Source organism: Ranitomeya imitator, chromosome 1, assembly GCF_032444005.1.
Source record: "Ranitomeya imitator isolate aRanImi1 chromosome 1, aRanImi1.pri, whole genome shotgun sequence".
NCBI classification, from domain to species: domain Eukaryota; kingdom Metazoa; phylum Chordata; class Amphibia; order Anura; family Dendrobatidae; genus Ranitomeya; species Ranitomeya imitator.
In genome coordinates this window covers 105942542-105966336 of record NC_091282.1, presented here as the reverse complement: position 1 = coordinate 105966336, position 23795 = coordinate 105942542, and the positions used below count along the sequence as shown (strand labels likewise).

Sequence of the window (23795 nt, the reverse complement as noted above, 5' to 3'; positions counted from 1 at the left end):
AGAATGATGAACAGAACCATGGAGAACCTCGGCAAGGTAAGAGCAGAGCACTGAACCTGTGATCCACAGAATGTACAAAACTGCTGCCACAGACTCTGGAAGTGGTTGAGAGCCTGAAAGGAAGGTATAAAATTAAAATGGACCCACCCCTCGCAAAAATGCAGGAGTGTCCGATGTCTGAAGAAAGGGAGGACCTGGATGAAGGCTTTCATAAAATAAAGGCAAGCACACGCGGTCCCAGGAGAACCCTGTCCCTCCGAGGACCTCAATAATTGGTTCACGTTGGAGACAAACTGACGGAAACCCTCGGAAGGCAAGCTGTCAGGGACTTCCTAGAGGATAAGTCCTGTCACGCCATAAGCAAGTGGTCCTTCGGAAGGGCACCATATTGCTGAATGTCCAAGTAGCACCTGCAGTGGCATCCGCGGGGACGGATACCATGCACTTCCTGCAGGATTAAATTAGTCCGCAAGGACAGAGATTTTCTCCAATCGGACTCCATGAAGGGGGCCCTGATGGAGCGGCTTAGCCCATGCGTCTATAAACCTTGCTGTCTAGGTGGAGACAAAGGCAGGGCACAATGTAGCGGCGGACACTTCAATGGCCGACTTTGCCGTGGACTATTAGTTCGTCGTTGGTATCCTTGAGGGATGCTCTCTGTGGAAGAGGAGGACTGGAAAAGCTGGAAACTGGAGGGTCCAGAGACGGAGAAGGGGTCCAGCTCGCAGTAAGTTCAGGGGAGAGGGAATATAGGAAAACCGAGAAGCTTCCCTCTTTGGAACGGCTGGACTAAGGATTTTAAGAGAAAACCCAGAAAAGACCATTAAATTGAAATGACAAAAAAAAGCTTGAGAGTAGGGTACTGGGAGCCTGCTAGAAAGCATGACAAGATGGGCATTAATAAGCACAATCGGACATGAGCAGTCAAGGGAGAAGAGTCCATGAAAAACTGGAGTATGTCAATTCCATGGGAAGTTGGCCCTATGAAGGAGTATATAGACCCCGGAAAAAAACTTGACTGCCAAAAGGAAGATCCGTACCTATGACGACCTGAGTGACCCTATCCGTCCCGGACCCTCTGGAATGGGAGAGGATTGTAGTGTGTGGATCTACTTACCTAAGTATAAGACACCACACAAACGAGGATAACAATGAAAGGGATACGAATCCTGCTGAAGGAAGGAACGTATTATCCCAAAAACCCATCATTGGATCCAGGCGTGGAGCAGCCCTGTACACTGGACGATGCTTGCACAGAGTAAGATCCAATTCCTATCCGAGGTGGGAGAACCTGTTCCTGCCACAGTCGGAAATAAAATCCCGGCGCTGCTCGAGGTTGAATCCAGTGTCTGTAAGAAAGAAGAGGTAAGTACTGATGCATAAATAGGAAGCTCTGTATAGAGGTAGTTCAAAGGCCCCTAGAATAGTGCCGTGAACAATCATGAGTCAAGGTATTATATGGGCTCTGACTTCGTAAGAGACAGCCAGACGTATAATACTGTAAATCATATAAGATGGAGTAACGCACTGGATCGTGCAGATAAATCTAGGACAGCACTGTAAACTTACCTACTGGAAAGTTAGTGGTAGGACCGAATAACCAAACAGAGTGGAGAGGCTCCTGGGGAGCAACCCGCAATTAAGGCCCAGTGCGTGGCTGAAGGAAAACTGCAACCAGTTGGTACCTGACACCGGCGAGTCCGACCTACCTGAAAGTGGACTGGCCACTAGGTCCACCCTGTGGCACTGAGATCCGCCTTGTGGTACGTGCTAGATGTTCTGTTTAGCTGTTAATAGACCACAGACGTTATTGACCGTGAAATACACGGTAAAAGTTGCGGCTCTGACTCACCTGAATGCGGTTGTAACTGCTGCGGCAGTCAACCAGAAGTGATAAATACCGGGCACCTCTCTCTGAGTGGTGATTAAAGGGTAGCCTAGGCAGATGCTGCAAAAGAACCTTAGGAGAGTGATAGAGGGCGTTTCTGACATACCTGACTCTGGAGCAAAAGAGCAGGACCAGTGCAGCAATCGATCTCGGGCACGTCTAAACCACTGGAACGATGGCAGGTATTGACTTAATGTGTCTGGAAGATGATATCTAAAGCCTGGATAGCAGACAGTGCTGCTGCAATCGACAGGAGGTATAGGGGAGTGCACCTGACTTACCTGAATATAGTACAGAACGCCGGTACCCCTGCGGTGGTCAATCCAAGACATGACTGATCCGCTGAAGATACGACAGTTTCAAATAACGTACTGTACCTGGAAGGTGGTGCGTGTGAAACCTGGGTGTCGGATAGAGTACTGCTGCGATCAGCTCTCGGTATCCTGCGACTAAGGCGGATAGAGTACTGCTGCGATTGGCTCAGTATCCTGCGACTATGGCAGATAGAGTACTGCTGCATTCGGCACCCGATATCCTGCAACTATGGCAGATAGAGTACTGCTGCGATCGGCTCTCGGTGTCCTGTGACTAATCAGCCTGGAGAGAGCCCTGGAGAAGGGTATAGGAGAGAGTTGATTCTGTGTTGCGGTCTAGGTCGTGATACCTGACGGCATTAGGCAGAATAACAGCTTCCGTGTAGTAAGCCGCACCACGGAGTCTGTCTTGAAGTATGTCCTGCCGTGCTCATTCTCCTGAAGGTAGGACAGTAGGCTTGTCAACAGGGAGCCTAAACTCCACTCTCTGCTGTGCACCTGAGTTCAAACCTTTGCGCCTGCGATCTGTGGTCAGATTCTTTATCCACTGAGCCACAGCAGACGTTGCTGGGAAATACAGACTCTTAACCGGCTGGAAGTCAGGTCTGAACACTGCAGTCGTGAAGTGAGTAGGAGCAGCTCCCTTCTCTGCTTAGAGCAGTTTAATGGTTGCATCCGGAGGAGGCTGCAGGGAGATGGAGGGCAAGTGCCTGAGAGCAGGAGATATGGAAACATTTGATATGCCAGGGCTCTAGCATCGCTGTGTGTAGAGAAATAGCCGAGCACCGCTGAAAATCAGGGCACAGGTCTGCAATAGCAGAAATCACAACAGCAGTGTGAAAACGTAGAACTCTGAGAAATATGCAACTGAAACCTTCTACGAAGTGAACGTCATATGGCAGGTCTTATAATGGTCCATCTCCCCGTGGAAGGTGAGGGGCGGACAGTGGCCCAGATGACGGCAGCGTGGGGCATACTGCCATACCCCGCTGGAAACTGCATGGCTCTAGGGCACTTATTACACCGGTGACTGCACGGCTCTTGCTACTACGCCAGAGACTGTACGGCTCTAGAGTGCTACTTTGCCAGTGATTGCGCGGCTCCAGAGTACTATTACGCATTATGCCGGTGACTGCACGGGTCTAGAGTACTACTACGTATTGCGCCAGTGACTGCACGGGTCTAGAGTAGTGATACACCATCGACTGCATGGCTTTAGAGTACTAATACGTAACACACCAGTGACTGCATTACGCCAGTGGCTGCACGGTTGACCGGATTGCATGAAAGGACGACGAGAACACTTTCTTATAGGATTAGGCATGATAAGCATACCTACTAAGGAATGCCAGAAGGTTAGGGGAACAGGAGAGATGCAGAGAGGAGGGCCAAACTGCTAAGCAGCGCTACTCACAGCAGTTGTAGTGTCCTGTAGTCTGCTCCAAGGTTGTAACTGTGACAGGCATCAGGACACAGGTCCAGGGCACCAGTATGAAGATGGAGGCGGGGAACCCGGCCATTGCAGATGCACGCTGGTGGGAAAGGACAAGCACACAGATTGGAAGAGGGGGGGGGGCGCGAATAGCCATCAGTTCCGGAGGAGAACGGTTCCCAACAAGATAGAGGCGATCCCAGGCCGAATGGTGCGGCTGGGAGTAGTGGGCGGAGCTAGCCGCTCTGAACAGGAATGGGTACAGACTAAACCGCCTGTAGGGGAGCACCAAGATGGCGCCGGTGGGCGGAGCTTGCCGAAGATGGTCGGGCGGGAGAAAAGCCCGCCCGATGAAAAAGGAAGGGGGCGGAGCGCGGCACCGGAAGTAGGCCCCGGGAGAAGCCGGGGCCTAAATTAGAAGCCGGTGACCGCTGAAAAGTGTGCGCGGGCGCAAAGGAAAAAGGTGCGGGCGTCCCGCTGACAGGCGCGGCAGCTGCCGCATGCAAAGAGGCGCCGGTGCCGGAAGTAGGCCCCGGGAAGAGCCGGGACCTATATTAAAAGCCGGCGGCCGCAGGAGACTACCGCGGCCGCTGGGAAGGACCGCGGGTCACCTAAAAGGTACGACCGCTGTGGAATTTCAGCGCGGCTGGCAGTAGGGGGGCCGCGCCGCAGAAGGCAGAGTGATCGCGGCCGTGGGGACATCAGAGCCGCCGCGCAAAAAGATAGGCCCCGATTTCTTGTCCCTAATAGCCCCAGTGCAGAAAAGGTACGGCCGCAGGGATAGTAGTGCGGCCGCAGAAATAGTAGTGCGGCTGCCAGTAAGGCACCGCACAAAGTAGCAGGGGAGGTAGGGAATCCAAGACTCGGAGCACCAATACTCACCTAACATCCCACGCAGTCGTACTAACCTTAAAAAAACATGGAAGATATTAGACGTCCTTGGAGCTGGTGGACGTCCTCGTCTCCTCCGACCGACAGGCTCTGGAAGGCGAGTGGGTGGGGGACGGAGCCAGGACCGGACTTCTGAGCACGCTTGTGTGCTAGGCTCTTGGTCCTGGAGAGGGATCTATGAGGATACGGGGTGGCAGTACACACCGTACTCATAGTCCGCTTTGTGGGACTACAGGTGTGACTGTTCACCCTGTATCCCTTCCGGAAAACCTGAAAAGAAACGACGCACATTGAGGTAGATAAGGGTCTAATGAAAGACCCGTGTCCACCTCCTACTGACACTAAGCTAAACTGAATATCCTACTTCCTGTCGGTAGGGTGTACACTGCAGAGGAGGAGCTAACTTTTTTTTATTTGCATAGTGTCAGCCTCCTAGTGGCAGCAGCATACACCCATGGTTTCCTGTGTCCCCCAATGAGGCGATAGAGAAATACTGTCCGATCTGCAGGCACCATGTTATAGAGCAGGAGGAGCTGAGCACATTGATATGTAGTTCTGTGAGAAAAGATTCAGTATAACCTGTGTTTTATTCATTCAGTCCTCTGGTCTTTCTGGGGGCTTTCAGTCCAGTGGGGCGGTCCGATCAGTGACTGACAGCTTTCTCCCTATGCACACTTATTCATAGGAAGCTGTCAGTCACTGATAGGACCGCCCACTGGACTGAAAACCCACAAAGAGCGGAAGATTAAATTAATAAAAATGATATATGGATCTCTTCTCACAAAACTATATCAATCTGCTAAGCTCCCCCAGCTCTATAACATGGGGTCTTAGGATTGGATGCATTTTCCCTGTGGCAGGTTCCCTTTAAAATAATTTTTATACATGACGTATTGAAGCCACGTATTATTATAAACAAAAAAAAACACAAAACATGCAAGTGGTTCAGGCTGACCTTATTTCGAGCCAACGTTCAAAAGCAGATGGTGGGCAAATAGGAGGATCAGGCATGTTGGATTTCAACATGCCCAACCAACTGCTCCAGTGGAGAAAAATCACCATCTGAGGGGGGTGGGCAGTCTCTTTCACCAATAAAACCCCCTCAAAGCCTTGGTGGAGAGTGCATGTTTATGAGAGAGATGGTAGGAATAGATGCCAGCTGAACATACGTCTGACAGAGGCATGTGTATGAGGACCCTTATTGTTGGGCACATCTCTATGTATCCACCATAGTAAAGCGGTATCCTGGTAATGGCGGTACATCCACTTTTTGGTTAGCACTAGATTTCATACATTACCCTAAATGTCTGCACGGTTAGTGAGATATTACTGTATACAATTCAGGAAAAGTCACATACGGAATATAACCCCATGTTTGCAAACAGTGAAGTCGATTTTGCCAGTCGGTTGTAAGTGCGACCTCACTAAGCGGCCAATATGCTCGCAGTAGCGCAGGTCACAGAATATCCAGATCTCCCCGATGTCCCGCTGTACTGTGGCGTTACAGCTTGGGAGGATGCCACGTCTGGTCATTCGGCTCACCTTATCCCAGACCTCTTCTAAACGCTGACTGCCACAAACTGAAGGCAGAATAGTCCATCTTCCCCTATGATACAGATTCAGCCGGAGCCTATCCAAGATGGATTTCAGCTCCGGGGAGGAAGGAACGACTGAATCTTCGCTCCCAACTCTATGGCGACACACGCTCCATGATCGCACATACGTGTTCTCCCCGTCACATACAATGCCGTCCTTTTCAGCCTCCTTGTCATCATTACTATGTGTATTTGCCTTAAACTCTAACAGATTTGTAGTAGGATCAGAACATATAAAAGGATCCACATTGACCGGATCAAAGGAGCCATGACCAGCCAGGGTAGACGGATCCACTGGAATAAGTGGAGGGCATTTTTGAGGTTTTAGAGTAAATGTTGACAAATGATTGGGAAACCATGGAACAAATTTTGGCAAAAGTCGGAGAGGAAATTCTTCCAGTGACCCGGTGGCTAGCTTTTGCAAACTCTCAGAGGTGATTTGCTCAGGTCGGTAATGTAAAATGACTTCCATTTGTAGTCTATTCACTGAGCACGACGTTACTGCCGATGCACAAGGCCACAAATTTCCAAGTCAGTGTCGCAAAGCTTGTCGGAGTTCATAATATCCACACAACTGTCGGTAGGACATCTCGGGCCAGCCGCAGCTCACCGTCTTCCACGTCTTCGAGGACCTGAAGCAGAAGTACGGCACAAAGTAGTTGGAATAATGGTCAGCGCCGGTTTACCCATGACACTGCAGGGGCGGGTACATACTAATTATGTATACAAATATACATATAAAAGGATACAAAAGGAAAGTCAAGGAATAAAACAGAAGAAATTATTGAAAGTGCTCAAGATATCAGGCTCTTTTCAGATGAGGATGTATATTTAGAAGCGGCGAGTGCATGGCCTGGCTTCCTTTAACAAGGAACATGACCCATCTAGTTACACCATGGCCTCCTCAGACCCTGCAAATAGAGAAGCCTTGTCCACACCAGTGAGTTTGTACTCATTCCTGTGGATCAAAATATGCAAGATGGAAGCCCGGCAGGATCTCGTCATTGAAGTGGCTTTACTCTGCAGAGGAAAAAGTTAAAGGGGTTGTCCCCTTGCAGAAAAGTTTGTCCTTTTATAACAGTAGTAAAAAAAACAAACAAACAAACAAAAAAAACCTAAAACCTTTATTCACTCTCCCCAGGTAGAGCTGGGCATCTATGCCGCTGCCCTTGTGTATGTTTGCTGCAGCCGTGATATAATGTTGACAGCGCTGCAGCCAATCAGTGAGCTTGGTTATTGCCTGCAGCGCTGTCAACGTGTCATCAGCTTTACAGACAGATGCTGTACTAGAGAGGGCAACTAAGTACTGGACCCAATGAGGGAGAGTTAAGGTCAGGTTTTTTTTTTTTTTTTACTACTAAAAGGAGCTTATAAGGAAAACATGTGAATGAGAACAACCCCTTTAAATAACTGCGTAACCACAATACATTACTTGATCCTTAGGCTTCTTTCACACTTCCGTTTTTACAATCTGCACAGGAGCCGTCAAAATGTTGAAATTACGGATCCTGTGCAGATTGTAAAAAACGGGTGCACTAGGCCCATTTTTCTGACGGACCCGTCGAGGCTATGTGCACCTGTTGTGTATGCATCATCGCAGCAGTTTTCCGCTGTGAGAACGCATACACAACACAACCCAGGTTTAAAAATAATAATAAAACAAAAAACAACAACAATATTCTTACCTTCCGGCATCCCGCGCAGCGTTACCGATGCTCCCGGCAGCTGGCGTTCCCAGTAATGCCTTGCTTGCAATGACCTCTGATGACGTCGGTCTCGCGAGATCGTGACGTCATTGGGTCATTTCGCAATGCATTACTGGGAACGCCAGCTGCCGGGAGCATCGGTAACGCTGCGCGGGACGCCGGAAGGTGAGAATATTGCGATTTTTTTTATTTTTAACATTATATTTTGTTACTATTGATGCTGCATAGGCAGCATCAATAGTAAAGAGAGAGCGAGCCAGAGAATTTCCCTGACTGGAAATTCTTCCGCGCACGCTCAGTTTCAAAAGACGGCATTCGTCGCTGGATTCCTGCTTTTCACAGTCAGCGACGGATCCTATGTCCATAGGCTTCCATCCTAGCCAACGACGGGCAGCACAGGACCCATCACTGACCGATTTTCCGACGTGCAGAAAAAACGTTCCTCTGTACGTTGTACCCGCCCAACGGACAGCAATTTTCCGACGGATCCAGTGCACGACGGATGTAAGGGTACGTTCAGACTAGCGTTGTGCTAGTGTGCGTCGGCGCCGCGTCGGGCGCCGCAGCGGCGACGCACGCATCATGCGCCCCTATGTTTAACATGGGCGACGCATGCGTTTTTGCTTGTTGCGTTTTGCGACAAATGCGTCTTTTTTGCCGCAAGCGTCGGACCAAGAAAACGCAACAAGTTGCATTTTTCTTGCGTCCGATTTTCGGCAAAAAACGACGCACGCGTCGCAAAACGCAGCGTTTTTGCGTGCGTTTTGCCGCATTTTTCGGTGCGTTGTGCGTCGCATCGCCGGCGCACAACGCTAGTCTGAACGTAGCCTAACGGATGGCCATCTGTCACAATCCTTCGCTAATACAAGTCTATGGGAAAAAAAACGGACCCAGCAGAAAAATTTGCTGGATCCTGTTTTTTGAAAAATCAACGGATTTCAACGGGGGCTCAAAGACGGAAGTGTGAAAGTGGCCTAAGTTACAGTCTTTATTATAGCCCAGAGCTGCAGGTACCGGTCCGCAGACAGTTTACAGGCACTCCAATACCAGCTCACTAATGTAGGGGCTGACCGCTTTCTTGGAGCTGCAGGGTTAAGGCCAATTTACATGAGTTGCCTGCAGCCATTAAAGGCCCTTTGATCGGCAGTCGTATACTGGCCCGTTTAGGCGGGCTGGCCCCAAAATCTAAGAGCCCAGAACAATTGTTAATAAGTGAATGCATTTCTGTACTTTTTACTTTGATAACGCTGCTGCATTTCAGAGAAAACAAATTTGGAAAACTCGACCGGGGACTAACCCTAGCCGCCTGGTGTGAGTAGTCCAAGAGGCAGCTGCACACCCCAATCCATTTGACGGACAGGTCTCTCCCTGTTCACGCACACGTTGCTTGGGCAGCATGCACGAGATAATTTCCTTTAAAGAAGCGCTCCCCTCAAAAATTGTATCCCCATAATGTATTGCATACATCATATTGCACTGTGTTCTTACTATTGCTCATTTTGCCATTCTACCTTTCTAAGCTCTATATAGAAACAGGAGGTCAATTTTCCCTGTATGAGTCATGAGTTACCCAAAAGTCTCTGGCAGGGGGAGGAGGGAGCAGCTGGGTCAGGAGGTGAAGAGGGGAATGATAAATGCAGGGACAAGAGACTGTTTCTACATAGGGCAAAGAGAAGAATTAGCTGGGTAGAAAGGCAAAATGAGCAGTTGTAAGTACACTGTGCTATATAATATGATGACTGCAATATATTAAGAGGAGAAAACTTTGATGGAGGAGGAGAAGGAGTGCTTCTAGAAAGGCTACAGCCCTATGGTGACTAAGTTGCAGGTGACCTATTGTAAAGCAAAGTACAACATATTTCTACTGCATGTTTGGGTGAATGAAAGAACATAACTGAAGAGACCCCAGGACATAGGCAGAGAGTGTGAGATTAGAATAAAAGGTGAGGCTCTTATTTGACCATCACCCCTTTTCCCATAGGCGGTCCCAGGTACTGTAACTCTGCCTTTAACCCCTTTACCCCCAAGGGTGGTTTGCACGTCAATGACCAGGCCAATTTTTACAATTCTGACCACTGTCCCTTTATGAGGTTATAACTCTGGAACGCTTCAACGGATCCTGGTGATTCTGACATTGTTTTCTCGTGACATATTGTACTTCATGATAGTGGTAAAATTTCTTTGATAGTACCTGCGTTTATTTGTGAAAAAAACGGAAATTTGGCGAAAATTTCGCAATTTTCAAACTTTGAATTTTTTATGCAATTAAATCACAGAGATATGTCACACAAAATACTTAATAAGTAACATTTCCCACATGTCTCCTTTACATCAGCATAATTTTGGAACCAAATTTTTTTTTTTGTTAGGGAGTTATAAGGGTTAAAAGTTGACCAGCAATTTCTCATTTTTACAACACCATTTTTTTTTTTAGGGACCACATCTCATTTGAAGTCATTTTGAGGGGTCTATATGATAGAAAATGCCCAAGTGTGACACCATTCTAAAAACTGCACCCCTCAAGGTGCTCAAAACCACATTCAAGAAGTATATTAACCCTTCAGGTGTTTAATAGGAATTTTTGGAATGTTTAAATAAAAATGAACATTTAACTTTTTTACACAAAAAATTTACTTCAGCTCCAATTTGTTTTATTTTACCAAGGGTAACAGGAGAAAATGGACCCCAAAAGTTGTTGTCCAATTTGTCCTGAGTATGCTGATACCCCATATGTGGCAGTAAACCACTGTTTGGGCGCATGGGAGAGCTCAGAAGGGAAGGAGCGCCGTTTGACTTTTCAATGCAAAATTGACAGGAATTGAGATGGGACGCCATGTTGCCTTTGGAGAGCCACTGATGTGCCTAAACATTGAAACCCCCCACAAGTGACACCATTTTGGAAAGCAGACCCCCTAAGGAACTTATCTGGATGTGTGGTGAGCACTTTGACCCACCAAGGGCTTTACAGAAGTTTATAATGCAGAGCCATAAAAATAAAACAAAATTTTTTTCCCACAAAAATTATTTTTTAGCCCCCAGTTTTGTATTTTCCCTAGGGTAACAGGAGAAATTGGACCCCAAAAGTTGTTGTCCAATTTGAGTACGCTGATACCCCATATGTGGGGGGGGGAACCACCGTTTGGGCGCATGGGAGGGCTCGGAAGGGAAGGAGCGCCATTTGGAATGCAGACTTAGATGGAATGGTCTGCAGGCGTCACATTGCGTTTGCAGAGCCCCTAATGTACCTAAACAGTAGAAACCCCCCACAAGTGACACCATTTTGGAAAGTAGACCCCCTAAGGAACTCATCTTGATGTGTTGTGAGAGCTTTGAACCCCCAAGTATTTCACTACAGTTTATAACGCAGAGCCGTGCAAATAAAAAATATTTTTTTTCCACAAAAATTATATTTTAGCCCCCAGTTTTGTATTTTTCCAAGGTTAGCAGGAGAAATTGGACCCTAAATGTTGTTGTCCAATTTGTCCTGAGTACGCTGATACCCGATATGTGGGGGGGAACCACCGTCTGGGCGCATGGGAGGGCTCGGAAGGGAAGGAGCATCATTTGGAATGCAGACTTAGATGGATTGGTCTGCAGGCGTCACATTGCGTTTGCAGAGCCCCTAATGTACCTAAACAGTAGAAACCCCCCACAAGTGACACCATTTTGGAAAGTAGACCCCCTAAGGAACTCATCTTGATGTGTTGTGAGAGCTTTGAACCCCCAAGTATTTCACTACAGTTTATAACGCAGAGCCGTGCAAATAAAAAATATTTTTTTTCCACAAAAATTATATTTTAGCCCCCAGTTTTGTATTTTTCCAAGGTTAGCAGGAGAAATTGGACCCTAAATGTTGTTGTCCAATTTGTCCTGAGTACGCTGATACCCGATATGTGGGGGGGAACCACCGTCTGGGCGCATGGGAGGGCTCGGAAGGGAAGGAGCATCATTTGGAATGCAGACTTAGATGGATTGGTCTGCAGGCGTCACATTGTGTTTGCAGAGCCCCTAATGTACCTAAACAGTAGAAACCCCCCACAAGTGACCCCATATTGGAAACTAGACCCCTCAATGAACTTATCTAGATTTGTTGTGAGAACTTTGAACCCCCAAGTGTTTCACTACAGTTTATAACGCAGAGCTGTGAAAATAAAAAATCTTTTTGTTTTCCCACAAAAATTATTTTTTAGCCCCCAGTTTTGTATTTTCCCAAGGGTAACAGGAGAAATTGGACCACAAAAGTTGTTGTCCTATTTGTCCTGAGTACGCTGATGCCCCATATGTTGGGGTAAACCCCTGTTTGGGCACACAGGAGAGCTCGGAAGGGAAGGAGCACTGTTTTACTTTTTCAACACAGAATTGGCTGGAATTGAGATCGGACGCCATGTCGTGTTTAGAGAGCCCCTGATGTGCCGAAACAGTGGAAACCCCCCAATTATAACTGAAACCCTAATCCAAACAAACCCCTAACCCTAATCCCAACAGTAACCCTAACCACACCTCTAACCCTGACATACCACTAACCCTAATCCCAACCCTATTCCCAACCGTAAATGTAATCTAAACCCTAACTTTAGCCCCAACCCGAACCCTAACTCTAGCCCCAACCCTAACCCTAACCCTAACCCTAGCCCTAACCATAGCCCTAGCCCTAACCCTAGCCCTAACCCTAATGGGAAAATGGAAATAAATACATTTTTTTTTATTTTTCCCTAACTAAGGGGGTGATGAAGGGAGGTTTGATTTACTTTTATAGCGAGTTTTTTAGCGGATTTTTATGATTGGCAGCCGTCACACACTGAGACGCTTTTTATTGCAAAAAATACTTTTTGCAATACCACATTTTGAGAGCTATAATTTTTCCATATTTTGGTCCACAGAGTCATGTGAGGTCTTGTTTTTTGCGGGACGAGTTGACGTTTTTATTGAAAACATTTTCGGCACGTGACATTTTTTGATCGCTTTTTATTCCGATTTTTGTGAGGAAGAATGACCAAAAACCAGCTATTCATGAATTTCTATTGGGGGAGGCGTTTATACCGTTCCGCATTTGGTAAAATTGATAAAGCAGTTTTATTCTTTGGGTCAGTACGATTACAGCGATACCTCATTTATATCATTTTTTTATGTTTTGGCGCTTTTATACGATAAAAACTATTTTACAGAAAAAATAATTATTTTGGCATCGCTTTGTTCTCAGGACTATAACTTTTTTATTTTTTTGCTGATCATGATGTATGGCGGCTCGTTTTTTGCGGGACAAGATGACGCTTTCAGTGGTACCATGGTTATTTATATCTGTCTTTTTGATCGCGTGTTATTCCACTTTTTGTTCGGCGGTATGATAATAAAGCGTTGTTTTTTGCCTCGTTTTTTTTTTTTTCTTACGGTGTTTACTGAAGGGGTTAACTAGTGGGCCAGTTTTATAGGTCGGGTCGTTAAGGATGCGGCGATACTAAATATGTGCACTTTTATTGTTTTTTTTTTTTTTTTTTTTTTAGATGAAGAAATGTATTTATGGGAATAATATTTTTTTTTTTTTTCATTATTTTGGAATATTTTTTTTATTTACACATTTGGAAAAAATTTTTTTTACTTTTTTACTTTGTCCCAGGGGGGGACATCACAGATCAGTGATCTGACAGTTTGCACAGCACTCTGTCAGATCACTGATCTCACTAGCAGCGCTGCAGGCTTCACAGTGCCTGCTCTGAGCAGGCTCTGTGAAGCCACCTCCCTCCCTGCAGGACCCGGATCCGCGGCCATCTTGGATCCGGGGCTAGAGCAGGGAGGGAGGGAGGTAAGACCCCCGCAGCAACGCGATCACATCGCGTTGCTGCGGGGGCTCAGGGAAGCCCGCAGGGAGCCCCCTCCCTGCGCGATGCTTCCCTGCACCGCCGGCACATCGCGATCATGTTTGATCGCGGTGTGCCAGGGGTTAATGTGCCGGGGGCGGTCCGTGACCGCTCCTAGCACATAGTGCCGGATGTCAGCTGCGATAAGCAGCTGACACCCGGCCGCGATCGGCGGCGCTCCCCCTGTGAGCGCTGCCGATCGCTATGACGTACTATCCCGTCCAGGGTCAGATAAGCCCAGGGCACCTCGACGGGATAGTACGTCTAAGGTCACAGAGGGGTTAATCACATTTAGTTGCCTAAGTTCAAGGGTCAGTTTACATGGACCGATCGGCACGACCATGAATTTTACTGATCAGTGGTCATTATCCTGATTACACAGGAAGAGCAGAGTCACTGACGCACACTGAGCCATCTGTACTCGCTCCGTGCACACAGAACGATGCACTGCCCAGAACGATCACCTTTTGCACCACACAAAAGATCACTTCACCTTTTCAAAGAGCGTTTTGGTGCACCCTTGGCCAAAATAGTCCATTGCCCCTTCCTACAAGTTATCTCTGGCCTCCTTCTCCATGACTGACAGCTCGGCTTTACAGGAAGGGCAGAGATCGATGGAAAACAAGTAGGTGGGAAGGCTGCAGTGAACGGCTTGGCCCTGCCAATGGTGCACAAAGCGCGTGCTGGGTGTGAACAGTCATTTTGTACTGACAGAGTCCAATTAAAGGCTAATTCACACATCAGTATTTGGTCAGGATTTTTCATCAACGTTTATATGCCAAACACCAGGAGTGGACGTTCGAGAGAAAAACTATTCTTGAAAGACTGACCCCGTTCTGTGTTTTGAAGACACCCCTGGTTTTGGCACACAAATACTAATGTGCGAATAAAGCCCAAGACCAAGGATACGGGGCGTCTCCGGATGAGTAACGCCGCTCCTCAGATAAGGCACGTGACCACATTAAACTTGCATTCTTGCAATTATTTCAGAACTGCAAATTCATTTTTTTTTTTTTTAAATCCCAACCAAACCTACCACCGGGTTATATGCAAGTAATACTGAAGCCATTGCAGGGAAAGCCGTGTGTGACTGGCAACCAAATATCTGACACGGATGGATTCTTCGCAAAAAACAAACAAAAAACATTCGATGCCAATAGATGTGAAGTTTCAATTCGACACCATGATCAATAGGATGCGAGACACAGGACGGCGTGTATCCTGCACCACCGTGAGAAACACTAGGGATTCAGCTAATTACATCAAATATATCGTCAAACTAAGGAACTGTCACACAACCACAATATTACAAGTCCCGCAAATTATGCAAAAGTGTTTTATCACATGCATTCCTTTTTTGCTACTGAGGACTCTTTCACTTGCGAGAAATACGGCCGAGTCTCGCATGTTAAAACCAAGCTCTGGCACCGGCACTCCAGAGCGGAGCGTGCGGCCGCACAGCAACACATGGAGCCGCACGCTCCGCTCCCAAGTGCCGGCGCCAGAGCTTGTATTTAACATGCGAGACTCGCACGTATTTATCGCAAGTGAAAAGGAGCCCTTAGAATAAAGATATGACAGGATTAGAGACTTCTCGGTAGAGTTGGACTCAGGCAAATGACCTAATAACTTGGGCAAGTGCTTCCAGTTGTTTAGACCAATAGCACTTATCTCCATGTTATTTTATGGGGTTGTATAAGTCTTAATTTTATTTTTTATTCTCCACATCTGGGAGACTCCGACCATTTCTCAAATGTGGAGAAAACAGTCGTCTACACTTGCACTTAGATGCTGTAACGTTCTGATCTAGTGCGATTAGCACAATTTATTGCTGCGATACCTGTTGGGCGACAGCTCCGTTTCTCAACTCACAGGACCGTTAGGGTGTCTGTTCCGGTGTTCTCTATGGGGAGAGCAGCGTAACGCCCGCCATACACATTAGATGGCTGTCGTCGGGCTCTCCCATACACAGGAGTGTTCATTCGGCCGGGCACTCCTGTGTGCTCTATGGGAGTCGTTGCCGGACAAGTCTAGCAGTGGCTTATCTCAGGAAAAAGATTTGCGGTCCGAAATCAGACCTACCAGATCGATATTTCCACCTACAATAAATTGTATGAGGCTCTCACAACTCACAGCATCAGCAATATCTGCAAGCTCGGGTGGGCTTAGTCTAATGCAGTGTTTCCCAAACTCCAGTCCTCACGGCCCACCAACATTTTCAGGATTCCCTTAGTATTGCGCAGGTCGGAGAACCTGCGGCAGTTTCTGATACCTTAGTAACATAGTAACAGTTATTAAGGTTGAAGGAAGACTATAAATCCATCTAACCCATAGCCTAACCTAACATGCCCTAACATGTTGATTCAGAGGAAGGCAAAAAAAAAACCCATGTGGCAAATAATAAGCTCCACATTGGGGAAAAAATTCCATCCAGACTTCACATACGGCAATCAGACTAGTTCCCTGGATCAACGCCCAATCAAGGAATCTAATATATATACCCTGTAACATTATACTTTTCAAGAAAGGCATCAAGTCCTCTCTTAAATATAAGTAATGAATCACTCATTACATCATACGGCAGAGAGTTCCATAGTCTCACTGCTCTTACAGTAAAGAATCCGCGTCTTATGAGTAAACCTTCTTTCCTCCAGATGTAGAGGATGCCCCCTTGCCCCTGTCTCAGGTCTATGATTAAAAAGATCATCAGAAAGGTCTTTGGACTGTCCCCTCATCTACTATATAATTGTCTAAGGGTCACTTACATCTTTCTGTCTGTCTTTCTGTCTGTCTGTCTGTCACGGATATTCATTGGTCGCAGCCTCTGTGTCATGGAAATCCAAGTCGCTGATTGGTCGTGGCAAAACAACCACGACCAATCAGCGACGGGCACAGTCCGGCGGCAACATGGCCGCTCCTTCCTCCCCGCAGTCAGTGCCCGCTCCATACTCTCCTCCAGTCAGCGCTCACACAGGGTTAATGGCATCGTTGACCGCGGTGTAACACACACGCGACTCCTTCAGCACGGCGCCGGTGCTCCTTGAGGATACAGCACTACCGCCATTGCGAGTGTCTCGCCCCTCTGCAGCACTCAGTTCCCGTACCTCCAGACTCTTCAAGGCGCTTTTTTCTCCCGGACTCCGTCTGATGTTGGCACCTCTGTGGGCCCACACATTTCTCGTGGCTTCCAGTACTCAAAACACTGTTTCTGATGAAGGTCTTGTGATTAGACCGAAAACGTTTAATTTTGAACTGGATGCACTAAATAAACGAATTGTTCACTTCTTATCTTGCAAAAAGATCTCCTGAGTGCCAAGTAATTTATTGCTTATTTTCACCTATATTATCAGCAGGATGGGTTTTAAGGACGATTTTACATATAGACACACCCCTCCCCCTCGCTTATCTGTACGGTCATTTCTGAACAGACTATAACCCTGCAAGTTAACAGCCCAGTCATGGCTCTCATCCAGCCACGTTTCAGATATCCTCACCATGTCATAATTATGCTCCAACAACATTAGTTCTAATTCATCCATTTTGTTGGCGAGGCTTCTGGCATTACATACATTTTATGTATTTCTCTGCACCTCTATTCTTTCTTAAATTATTAACTGTTCTAAACCCACCCCCCATGCCACCGCCACCCCCAACTTCCTTATTTGTGCCCAGGTCTCTATCTGCACTATCTTCCCCTCCTATAAAATGAATACACTCCCCCCCAATTCCTAGTTTAAACACTCCTCCAACCTTCTAGCCATTTTCTCCCCCAGCACAGCTGCACCCTCCCCATTGAGGTGCAGCCCGTCCCTAGCGTAGAGCCTGTAGCCAACTGAGAAGTCGGCCCAGTTCTGCAGGAACCCAAACCCCTCCTTCCTACACCAATTCTTGAGCCACTTATTAACCTCCCTAATCTCCTGTTGCCTCTCTGGCGTGGCACAGGCAGTATTTAGGAAAATACCAAGTTGGAGGTCCTTGCTTTCAGCCCAATTCCGTGAAGTCGTTTTTAAGGACCTTCCACCTTGATAGTAATTTCATAACCAGTGCAAAACTAAGGAAATCCTGACAACATGACGTGTTGGGGGCCGTGAGAACTGGAGTTTGGGAAACATGGATCCAGTGAGAACATGCGCTCTCATGTACGCCTACTGGAGGTAGAGACATAATAGGCTGCACCTGGGTGTCTGCTTCCAGCAGGCGCATATGCCCAAAAATGATACCCGCCAGAGCCCACATTCGCTCTGTCCACATCATTATAGTCTACGGCCCCATACGTCCAAATTCTGTTTTGCGGGAAGTTCGGATGCAGGCTCTGATGGACCATAGAATGGTTGTCTGAGCACAATGTGAAAGCACCGAGCGTCTGCCCCCAGTAGGCGCATGTGCCTGAAAATGATGCACAGCACACACTCACCCTGTCGCACCATTATAGTCTATGGCCCCGTCGGTGCGTGCGTCTGACTCACGTTTTGCGAGGTTCGGATGCAGGCTCTGATGGGACCATAGAATGGCTGCCTGAGCACAATGTGAAAGCACCGAGCGTCTGCCCCCAGTAGGCGCATGTGCCTGAAAATGATGCACAGCACACACTCACCCTGTCGCACCATTATAGTCTATGGCCCCGTCGGTGCGTGCGTCTGACTCACGTTTTGCGAGGTTCGGATGCAGGCTCTGATGGGACCATAGAATGGCTGCCTGAGCACAACGTGAAAGCACCGAGCGTCTGCCCCCAGTAGGCGCATGTGCCTGAAAATGATGCACAGCACACACTCACCCTGTCGCACCATTATAGTCTATGGCCCCGTCGGTGCGTGCGTCTGACTCACGTTTTGCGAGGTTCGGATGCAGGCTCTGATGGGACCATAGAATGGCTGCCTGAGCACAACGTGAAAGCACCGAGCGTCTGCCCCCAGTAGGCGCATGTGCCTGAAAATGATGCACAGCACACACTCACTCTGTTGCACCATTATAGTCCATGGCCCCGTCGGTGCGTATGTCTTGACTCACGTTTTGCGAGGTTAGGATGCAGGCTCTGATGGGACCATAGAATGGCTGCCTGAGCACAATGTGAAAGTACCGAGCGTCTGCCCCCAGTAGACGTATGTGCCTGAAAATGAAGCACAGCACACACTCACCCTGTCGCACCATTATAGTCTATGGCCCCGTCGGTGCGTACGTCTGACTCACGTTTTGCGAGGAGGTTCGGATGCAGGCTCTGATGGGGCCACCGAGCGCGTAATAGACGCAATGTGAACGCACCCGGACACATACAAGATGCTTAAAGGGTTGCCCAGGATTTGAAAACCACGGCCGATTTCCTTCAGACACAGCGCCACCCCTGCTGTGGGGCTTGTCTGGTATTGCGATTAATCTCTATTGAAGTGAATGGAGCAGAGCTGCAGCACTCCACACCCAGCACGGTCAGGCTGACAGAAAGCAGCCATGTTCTTCTAGTCCTGGAAAACCCCTTTCAATATTATTACAGTCCTGGACAACTCCCAGCCTCCTGCTGACTGGGGAAGGAGGATGGGAGTTGTCATTTATGAAGAAGTAGCCAAAAAATGTGTCTGGCATCTCCACAGCAACCACCGCAGTGCCTGACAGAAGAGGCTCCAGCTGCTCTCATCTCCTAACATTCATGCCCAATATTCAAGAGTCATAACAACTACAGGAAGTGCACTCCAGACCGACCCCGGCTCAGCCTGCGCCCACCCAAGTGCTCAGACCTCCCCCACCGGCCTCTGTACCTTTAAGGGCTAATAAGTGCTCCTGTTTAGGCTGGTTGACGTCCATGGCGCCTACAACGTCTATAACCACGGCTATCACTCCTAGACGGCTTCTACGGGTCCACCCAGGGAACAAAATTCCTCCGCAAGATGAGACGCCGGCGTGTGACGTCACCAGTGCGTCGCTCGGTTCACGTGACCTTCCTTTTCCTTATAATAAAATATTAAACAGCCGTCAAATCGCGTATAATAATGTAACATCCATCACATGACACACCGGCGACATGTAAGTGCAAAGGCAGCATTGCATCCCCTATATAACTGACGTTGCTTATTGCCCACACTAAAGATGGCCGCCACTCGGTGCCGTCTATTTTATATAGTTGTGCAATTACTGGCAGAATTTGGATCGAACCATCACTACATGGGGGGGGGGGGGGTAATTCATTGTAATTTCGCTTATACCTTTTGGAAAATAAAATTACATTACTACTTAGATTAAACTATTTTACAGGGAGGTGATTTATTTTCATAGTTAGCTGTAAAAGTGACATATGTATCTCTTGGTGTTCTCCGTTCCCCTTCCCCCCCCCCGCCGGTGCTTTGGAACTGCCAGCTGCCACTATGGCCGTGGCTGCAGCCGCAGCAGCAAACAGACACGGCTCAGCAGGCAGAATGGAAGGTAGCAGCAGGCAGAGCCGGGCGGGTCACGGAGGAGCAGTGAAGGTGAGCGGGTGCCAGAGGGACGGGTGTGCGGTGCGACGGCCTCCTGCTGGGGGGATGGCGTCTGCCCTGCAGCGGCCACACTGCGCCTGTGTACGGAGCTGACCCCGGTAGGCTGCGGTCCGGGCTGCAGAGTCTCCTCACTGTGCGACAAACCCCCCGGGTGCGATGTGACTCTTCATTTCTTATCACTGCTGTCTCCTCCATCCCATTAGGTTGCTCCGGGTGCTGCTGCAGTTACCTCGGCTTGTGCCCGGCCTCTGGCTTGTGCCCGGCCTCTGGCTTGTGCCCGGCCTCTGGCTTGTGCCCGGCCTCTGCTTGTGCCCGGCCTCTGGCTTGTGCCCGGCCTCTGCTTGTGCCCGGCCTCTGGCTTGTGCCCGGCCTCTGCTTGTGCCCGGCCTCTGGCTTGTGCCCGGCCTCTGCTTGTGCCCGGCCTCTGGCTTGTGCCCGGCCTCTGCTTGTGCCCGGCCTCTGGCTTGTGCCCGGCCTCTGCTTGTGCCCGGCCTCTGCTTGTGCCCGGCCTCTGGCTTGTGCCCGGCCTCTGGCTTGTGCCCGGCCTCTGGCTTGTGCCCGGCCTCTGGCTTGTGCCCGGCCTCTGGCTTGTGCCCGGCCTCTGGCTTGTGCCCGGCCTCTGCTTGTGCCGTGTACATTTCACCAGCTCAAATATAGCCAGCATTGGCTCTTAACTTAAACTTGCTGCTCCACTGAGTATTTTTCTTTCAAACATATGGGGCCTCTTGTGTTACTTTTTTTTGCTTGTCGCTAATAGGGCGCAGCAGCCTAGAGACCTGCACCTCTATGAAAATCAGGTGGATCTGCCAGTAGAATCAACCCCCTTCCCCCCCCCCCCCCCCAGCCATCTATATGGGTATGTAGGTTATAGGAAGATGAATATAATACTTTAATATCTGTGACGTCTTGTTACAGAGAAATCCATGTTTCTTACTATGTAAATGTGCTGTTAACACCATGCTGCGGCCAGCTTCCGTGTGCGTGTTTCATAATTGTTGTGGGTGTTTTTTTTTTTTTTTTTTTTATTTGCCAGGTTCAGTGTACAGAATAACTGACCTGGTGATTCTCCCAAATCGGTACGATTGTGCCGACACCGAACATGTGTAGTGGTTTTCCTTCTTCTGTATTTAGTAGCCCCTTAGGTGACTGTCTGTGCTGTACATGGAGCATCAGCACTGCTGTGTATAGTGACAATCGCAAATGAGAGAAACACTCTTTTCCAGGAGTATCTTAGTGACAGGCATGGGAGTCTTCAGCAGACCCTTGGTTGTCTGCAACCCATCAGCACCTTGTGATCGCATCATGTGTGGTGATTGCATGGAATGACTCTCCTCTTGCCAATGCAGGTGTCAATAACAGCGGGCTCTGCTCCACCTGCTCTTGTTAAAAGCACATGATGGATGATTAAACCAGCCATCACCTGCTGGGAGAGATGCAGGCTTGATGTGCGAGCCCGTTTCTGAGGCAGGGAGTGGGGCACATGAGGGGTTGTGTGAAGGGGTTAAGATCTATATCTGGGCACAGTTCGCCCAGAGAATCTGCCTCCAGAGCTTTTTATATAAAGGTGGCATTACTAGTGATATGTAATGGCCGCTGTCTGATCTCACTGCAGAGCTGTGTGTGATTATACCTGACATCTGCAGCTTCCATCTCACAGGCAGACAGGGCTGTAATACAGCAGAGCTGTGAAAGCTGCAGCAAATGTGTTTGTAAGAAGACAAAAGCTCAGTTCTGTAAGGCTATGTGCACACGTTGCGGATTTGCCAGTGGATTGGCCGCTGCGGATTTGCAGCAATTTTCCATCAGGTTTACAGTACCATGTAAATCTATGGAAACCAAATCCATGGTGCGGAAAATACAACGCAGCGTTTCCATGCGGTATCTTCTGCAGCATGTCAATTCTTTGTGCAGATTCTGCAGCGTTATACACCTGTTCCTCAATAGGAATCCGCAGGTGTGAAATCTGAGTAAAACGCAGTGCATGTTTTAGCTGCAGATTTTTCAAAAACGGTACAGAAATTCACACACGAATCCGCAATGTGGGAACATAGCCTTAGTTACAGGTCTCACACTGGTAATGCCTCCTTTCATTTAAAATAATCTCTGGAGGCAGATTCTCAAGGAGATCAGTGTCCGGCCCATAGTCTGGAACAGCTCATTTACATATAAGAAAAACATGGACTTCTCTGGAATTAAACATCCGACAGTGGATATCACGGTATCATTTTACTCACCTTCCTATGACCTACATGCTAATATAGAGCGTAGGAGGGCTGATCGTACTGACAAATGCCCTGGACATGTGGGGTGGGGGGATAACCCAAAATACTCAGAAGTGGGAATAAAATGAGTTAACAAAATTGGGTTCTTCTAAAGAGGTTGACTCCTCTGAGGTCTCCTGACTTTCTGCTGGTGTCTGCATTGTGCTGATCAGTGCATTCTCCGGTCCTGTGCAGGCAGCTCGGGGCGACAGAAGATGGCTAGACTCGGCAATCTCCCCAGCTTCAGGGCAGCATTTATTGGGAAGTGATCGTAGGCACATTTTTGGCCACCTCTGATGGACGGCAATAGTGGCTGGTTTCTTGGGTAATGAGCAGAAAACTAAACTTTGTATTCTTGAGGGGTGTTAAGAACTTTTAAGACGCAAAATATCTACGGTATATAGCTCCCCTCTTGTATGCTGCCGTTCAGCTTGATATTGACACATTTGACTCCCATATAGTAATGTGGATAAATTGCAGCCTTGGATTATTTCCTGCTGTGATTAACCCCTTTACCCCCAAGGGTGGTTTGCACGTTAATGACCGGGCCAATTTTTACAATTCTGACCACTGTCCCTTTATGAGGTTATAACTCTGGAACGCTTCAACGGATCCCAGTGAATCTGACATTGTTTTCTCGTGACATATTGTACTTCATGACAATGGTAAAAATTCTTTGATAGTACCTGCGTTTATTTGTGAAAAAAACGGAAATTTGGCGAAAATTTCGCAATTTTCCAACTTTGAATTTTTATGCAATTAAATCACAGAGATATGTCACACAAAATACTTAATAAGTAACATTTCCCACATGTCTACTTTACATCAGCACAATTTTGGAACCAAAATTTTTTTTTGTTAGGGAGTTATAAGGGTGAAAAGTTGACCAGCAATTTCTCATTTCTACAACACCATTTTTTTTTTAAGTCATTTTGAGGGGTCTATATGATAGAAAATATCCAAGTGTGACACCATTCTAAAAACTACACCCCTCAAGGTGCTTAAAACCACATTCAAGAAGTTTATTAACCCTTCTGGTGCTTCACAGGAATTTTTTGAATGTTTAAATAAAAATGAACATTTAACTTTTTTTCACAAAAAATTTAATTCAGCTCCAATTTGTTTTATTTTACCAAGGGTAACAGGAGAAAATGGACTGCAATCATTGTTGTACAATTTGTCCTGAGTACGCCAATACCCCACATGTGGGGGTAAACCACTGTTTGGGCGCATGGCACAGCTCGGAAGTGAAGGAGCGCCATTTGACTTTTCAATGCAAAATTGACTGGAATTGAGATGGGACGCCATGTTTCGTTTGGAGAGCCCCTGATGTGCCTAAACATTGAAACCCCCCACAAGTGACCCTAAGGAACTTATCTAGAGGTGTGGTGA

General features: G+C 47.7%; 2 protein-coding genes across 7 annotated transcripts in view; one reads left to right on the top strand and one right to left on the bottom strand.

Moving 5' to 3' along the window:
- LOC138663268 (trafficking protein particle complex subunit 13) overlaps positions 1-19722 on the bottom strand; it is a 45282-nt gene extending 25560 nt beyond the window's left edge. For 2 of the 6 annotated variants that reach the window (XM_069749446.1, XM_069749450.1), the window contains exon 1: positions 5884-6061. In XM_069749446.1, the coding sequence (XP_069605547.1) occupies positions 5884-6058 (175 nt within the window). In that variant the 5' untranslated portion in view covers positions 6059-6061. The other 4 variants (XM_069749479.1, XM_069749463.1, XM_069749455.1 and 1 more) reach the window with 4 other exon arrangements.
- A 291-nt stretch (positions 19723-20013) lies between these two features.
- Positions 20014-23795, top strand: part of TRIM23 (tripartite motif containing 23) — a 43926-nt gene continuing 40144 nt past the window's right edge. Inside the window, exon 1 of the mRNA XM_069749434.1 lies at positions 20014-20133. Within this exon, the coding sequence (XP_069605535.1) occupies positions 20032-20133 (102 nt within the window). The 5' untranslated portion in view covers positions 20014-20031. The remainder of the gene's footprint in view (positions 20134-23795) is intronic.